This window comes from Drosophila biarmipes, chromosome 3L (assembly GCF_025231255.1).
Source record: "Drosophila biarmipes strain raj3 chromosome 3L, RU_DBia_V1.1, whole genome shotgun sequence".
Lineage (NCBI taxonomy): Eukaryota > Metazoa > Arthropoda > Insecta > Diptera > Drosophilidae > Drosophila > Drosophila biarmipes.
In genome coordinates, this window is record NC_066613.1 from 26,401,392 (window position 1) to 26,407,391 (window position 6,000).

General features: G+C 44.7%; 1 protein-coding gene across 14 annotated transcripts in view; it reads right to left on the minus strand.

The window, feature by feature from the left end:
* The window catches only part of LOC108028703 (gamma-aminobutyric acid receptor subunit beta), a 35,343-nt gene extending 29,629 nt beyond the window's left edge, over positions 1 to 5,714 (minus strand). For 11 of the 14 annotated variants that reach the window (XM_044095110.2, XM_017100722.3, XM_017100689.3 and 8 more), the window contains exons 1-2: positions 5,596 to 5,714; positions 506 to 2,177 (exon numbers count right to left, since the gene is read on the minus strand). In XM_044095110.2, the coding sequence (XP_043951045.1) occupies positions 506 to 645 (140 nt within the window). In that variant the 5' untranslated portion in view covers positions 646 to 2,177; positions 5,596 to 5,714. Of the gene's footprint in view, positions 1 to 505; positions 2,178 to 2,617; positions 2,801 to 5,595 lie in introns of those variants that run through there. The other 3 variants (XM_017100673.3, XM_017100663.3, XM_050886729.1) reach the window with 3 other exon arrangements.
* Between the last annotated feature and the right edge of the window lie 286 nt (positions 5,715 to 6,000).

Below are 6,000 nucleotides of genomic sequence, written 5' to 3' on the forward strand. Positions count from 1 at the left end.
ATTGAGTAAACGCCATTGAAAACGGAACCGTTGCTCATACACTCCCCCGCTAGCTTTGATTTTGCATAATTACAGATTCATTTAGAGAGCAGTTAGGAACATTTTAAAGTTAGGCAAACTTATAAAATGTTGGCTTTTCAAAATCACACCAGCAAGAACACTTTATTCTTGAATTAAACAACGTTTTTTTTAATATTGTAAGAAGATTAGTTCTCAAATTAAGATCATTTGATTTCGTTTTCTTTGCTCTCAATAGTTCTGAGCGAATAATGTTTTATTTCAAGAAAATTTCCTCTCGAACATGTAGTCTCATCAAGAACACTTTTTTCTTAAAATAAAAAACGCATCTTTTTTGACATGTAAGAAGAGAGATCGTCTGATTTCGATTTCTTTCTTTTCAATACTTTTGGGTAAATAAATCTTGAATTCAGAAAAGTTTATTCTCGAAAAAGTGAGAACTTGAATTCTCGAATTCAATATATTAATGTAGTGGATTGATACTTACGCCGCTTGCACTGTGTGGATCCGTTTGTGGCCCGTTTCCTGGGCGATCAGGGCCATGTTGATGGCCAGCCAGATGGTCAGCAGGGGGGTGCGGGGCAGGGGCGCCATCCGGGCCAGTTTGTCCATTCTTGAATCACTCATGGTGGTGCTGTGTGAGTTTGTTTGTTTGTTTCTGGTGTTGGAAGTTGAAATTTCGGGAGGGTGCGAGAATTGCTTATTTAAAATGGCTGTCGTGGCTTTTCGTAGTTTTGCATTAAAAATTGAAGTTTTCGTTTTTTGGTTGCTTGCTTTTGGTTTTTCTTTTCTTTTTTTGTTTTTCTTTAGTTGCGTATAAAGTAAGTTGTAGTTGTTGTTCTTCTTCTTGTTTGTTGCAGTTATTAGTCAAGGTTGCTCCTTTAGTTTAGTTGCTAGCTGGTTCCCCCGTTTTTAATTAATATTTTTGCTCCGCTCGGCTACTTGGGCTTTCTAGTCAGGGCTTTCTCCGTACTTCTCCGCTTGTTGAAGTCTCTCAGTCAGTGAGTTAGTTGGTTGTTTAGGCAGCGAGGCATTCAGTCAGTACTTCAGTGCATGTGTATGGTTGAGTGGGTGTTTTTATAGAGCTTAAAGAAAGAGAGAGACGACGTGTATGACAGCTCCTTTCTCCTGCTCCTGCTTTCTTGCTTTCTCCAATCCGGCGTTCGCGTCCTGATGGGAGATCGAGTCGAGCTCAGGCCAGTGGCAGCAGATCCTGATGCGGTTCCTCTGATTCGGGTGCTGATTCTGGTTCTGATTCCGGTTCCTGCCTCCTGCGGCATTAATTGCTGCTGCCGCTCTGCCCGTAATCAGGTTACTTCCTGCCTTTCCAGCTCTAAGGGACCTTTCTTTTTTGGCTTTCTCTTGCCTCCTTTATTTACTTTTAATTACTTCTATCCTGACGAGAGAAAGGGAGAGGGATGCCCGCTCATGTGTGTGTGTTAGTGAGTTTGGTGTTCCGGGCGCTTTGCAAATTCCTTGAAATTGAGCCTTTCGTTGCCTTTCCTGCCTGCCTGCCTTTCGTCCTGTGGGGAATCCTGTGTCGGAATTGGGGGTCCAGGGGTCCTGGGGCCGGGGTGAGTGTGTGTGTCAGTGTGCTAGTCGAGCCCCAGCAGAGTGTACATCGTGATATCCCGCTACGAATCGCTCTGTGCTGCGCTGCTTCACCCCGCTCACTCTGCCCGCTCTATGCGCTCATTAATAATTACAAAATATCCGCACTGTTCATGGCTGCCTGCGCCGTTTATTTTTGGGTCAGATTTCCACGGATTTTCTATTTTCGTCGCCTCTGAGTCCAGAGTCGCTTCGGTATTGCAGCTCCCTTACTGAGTTCCTGAAATCGTCATCCCATCGGACGCTCCATCGCTCATCGCTCGTTCAATATCGTTGTCGATGCTCCGATTTCGGTTGATGTTGCTATTAATCCAGCTGTAATTGTCCTTTGAGTGCCTGCAACCTGCTCGATGTGACCGATGTTGATGTTGGCGTTGCAGGCGACGGGTCTCATTTTATTGGTTTCGATTGCTTGCGATTCCGATTCCTTTCGCCTTAGCTGAGGGCATTGTTTGTTAAGTGCTGACGGCTGTGGCTACGCTTCTCGGGGAACTATGGGACATAATTGCTAGGTCTGAAAGTCTTATCTTAGTTCTTTGACTTTAACACTGCAAAGGGTCAAGTAAAATAAAGAAAAATAAATTAAGTTTAATAATTTTTAATTTCTTTTAATTTGAGTTTAGGTTTTTGAATTGCTGGTTTCACAAACGCTGTCCAGATTGGTACTTTTTCGAATCAATTTTTTAGTTTTTGATTTCTGATTTTGTGGTAACTTTTATTCGAATCAATTTTTTAGTTTTTGACTTCTGATTTTGTGGTAATTTTTATTCAAATTTTAGTTCACTTTGTTTTCAAATTTATGTTTGGCAATAAGTTTATAAAATTTTAGGTTATTTTCACAGTTTTTATTATATTTTCAGATAATTTAAACATTTTCTGGTTAAGTGCAAAACACAGGAATCGGGGCGCGTCGCTTTTTGCTTGAAAATTTCACGCTATTGCTGAAGAACATCCTCACACACATTGAAACTAATTTGTACTCGCATACATAAGCATTCACTCTGAAGCACTCACACACACACACAGTCGGGGCAGACACTTTTGTATAGATTTTGTCGAGTTGCCGTTTCTTGTGGAGCCCTTTTTCTGGTTCTCTTGTACCGTCTGTGAGCTTTGCCAGCCGCGTTCGTCCGTTACATTTTCTCAGCTGAGCGTTTGAAAACCGTTTGGCAGGACAGCCAGTTGGCTAGCAGTCAGTTGGCCAGCTAGGAGCCGAGCGGTCCTTGCAGGACCACGGAGAGAGCGAGAGAGAGCGCGCGAGAGTCGGCCAAAAATAGCCCGAGCCTGAGCCCGAGAAAGTGTGCTACAGTTTCTGCAAGCCAGAGGCAGCTCTCTCTCGCTCTCTCAGGACCTCTTCTCCCTACGTTTGTGTGCGAGTGTGCTGGCTGGCACCTTTTGTGTGCTCTGGTGTTGCCTTGTTGTTATCCTTTCGGGGCTTTTTGCAGAAATGTCACCGTGCACTCTCAGCTTTGGCAACCCCGGCGGTTACACTCTGTTTAGCATAAACGCTTGCTACTTGGCTCCAAAGTCGTCCCTACACCCCTCTCTCCTCCGTTCCCCCAACCTAGTCTACACCTAGTCTATGTGTGTGTATGGGCCTGCGTTTGTAGTGGTTTTTTGTTTTTATAAATTTTTTCGCATGTGTTTTTCCCTAAGCACATTTGATTTGTATGCCACTTTTTGTGGGCTCGGGCTGCCTGCTCAAGCTTTTTGTCCTCTTGCTAAATTTCTCGCGCTTTCTTGCACATTCGCACATATCTCGTTAATTGGTAAGCATGCGTTTTCCTGGGAAATTTCTTGTGCCTTTGCTTTGATTGCTTTTTGCGGCAAGCCGAGAAAAAAGAAAGGATTTGTCAAGGCAACGAAGGAGGAGGAGGCGGCGTGAGGCTTGCCGAGCATTGTTTCCTTCAGCCTGTTCAACTTGACAAAGAAAAGCGAGCTGGTATGTAAATTCCATATGCATATGTGAACGGCTTTCTCCGCTTCTCCCTCCCCCGAGGGCGTGTGCATATTTTATATTCAATGATAAGAGTTTGACATTAATTAAAATGGCAAGAGTTGCGTGTGTGCGGGGCTCACATTCGACATTTTACATTTCACTTGCAGCTCGGGAAATTTATGCCGTGCCCCCGTCGATGTTTTTAAAACGGCTTTTGTTTGGCTTGCATAAATACTTTCCCATTGTATGCGAAGAACGACGACAGTTATTAATGAGTTTTGGCCCCTGCCCCTGTCCCTTTTTTGCTCTGCTACATATTTGATGGCCCACAACAGGGCTCTTAAATATGCAGTCCCTAACTTGAACTTGCATACTTAATGCGTTGGCAACTTTCTAATTACTTAATCCGATTTTGCAGGCCACGTTTTCATGGCCAATCCAGCCATTCCCCGCCTCCTTGCAAATACTCTTCTGAAAACTGATTAAGTATCCGCCAATGAAACTAGAGCTCTTCAGCTCGTCAGCCCAAACTGCTCAATAAATGTAAAATTTCGGCTTCCAAAATTATGGATCCTTGAGTGCTTTCAAAACTGCTCTGGGATATTCATAAAACTGAACCACACTGAGACCACGGAGCACAAATAGGATAGTTACTAAGTCTTTGTTGTTTAATATTACGTCCAAATAACATTTTAAAGGATCTAAGGAAATAAAGGAAGTAAATTACTTTATACTTTTTTTAGAGATACACAAATCTTATTAAAATTTCAATTATTTTAAATGTATTATTTGAGTTAAATATTTTACTTTGAACCACTCGGCTTATTTTCAATCTTAGTTTGAATCGTAATTTAGAAATACCCTTTAAACAGGATTTTCTATGCTTAATATTTAAGTTCCTGTTCTTCCAAAACCCTTAAAACTCATTGCTATATATACAGTTCGCTCCTAAAAGTGCTCCAAATTTTCTTCCGGTGCTTTTAACGGAGACGAGTGGCAGATTTCATAGTCAACTGCCATTCAAATATTCATGTGCAGGGCTGGAATCGGCTAAGACTTTAAGCCATTAACCTCGTGGCCGCTGTCATCGTCAGGGGCGTGGGCGGAGGGGCGGCGGCAGCAGCAGCCTGTGCCCCCCGCCGCTCCCTCTCCGTCGCTCCTCCGGCGCTGTCTCACTCTGACGCCCTGTTGATGTGTGGCTGGGCACGTTTTTGGCAATTAAAAGCATATGCGGGCTAGGCCGCCTCCTCCTTGGGGCTAATCAACGAGGCCGCCCCAACCATTTGCTTGAAAATTAAACAAAGCAAAGGGCGTGCAAGGGGGAGTCCCCGCCCCCTCGTCGGAATAAGGGCGGAGGGGAGTGGCAGCTGCCAAGACGATGGAGCTCACGAAGAAGACGAGGCAGAGTGCCTACCACAAGCAAACAAGCGAGTACACACACACAGAGGCGCCTACGAATTCGCTCACCCACACATGCCCGCTCGCCCATACTCACACGTATACTCAGACACACACACATACATACCACACGTTGCAGCAGCAGAAGGAACAGACTCCTTTTTGCCGTTGCCTTTTGTATTTATTTACTGCTTTTTTCTTTGGCTTTGCGTGTGTGCCTGTGTGTGTGAGCCAAACTCGGCCAAATTGTACAAGTGTGTGGGTGAGTGCTTGTGTGTGTGGGTGCGTACGTGCGTGTTGGTGGTTCTTGTACTTCACAGCAGACGGCTTTGATTCCTAGCACTACTTTACTTAATTATAATTTTCATAATTTATCTGCAGAAATCGCGATTGTTGTATTTTTCAAGTATATCCAGCAGTTTTCCTCTCGCTTTTCCGTGATTTGATTTTCCGTGCACACTAACACCGAGACACTCGCGCTCTCCCCACACCAATACAGCAGCAGTTACGCCTTTTTCGCGACATTTGCCAAAAGTGCGTTCGATTGGATTTTTGCCTCCTAACGAGGTCACTTGATTGTTGGGATGCTTAAGGTATTTAATTTGTGTTTTTTGCCTGGTTATGGTTACCAAAAAGAGGTGGAAAATGTATCTATGCCTGGGCTTTTTAACAAAATTTGTATCCGCTCGGCGTTAACGACTCGACTCGACTCAACTCGCTCACGGACTCAGCTCGGGCGTGTTTGATTTTTTTGCGGAGACCGAGACCGACTGGCACAGTGGCACTTACATCACGAAGCCGCGCATTTCTGGGTGCGACCGGGTCGGCCGAGAAGAGCCGAAAGGACACGACGCCGCGACTGCCGCAAGGACTCGCTCTCTCGGCTGGGAAGTGTGGAGCTCGGCTTTGGGGCTTCGCAATTCGCGATTCGAGTGGAGAGCTTTTCGGCATCGCACTGCTGGCACAGTTGTTGTAGGTCTCAGTTGGTTGCCCTGCTCCTGTGGCCATAGCCCATATATATGCACGAAAGTATA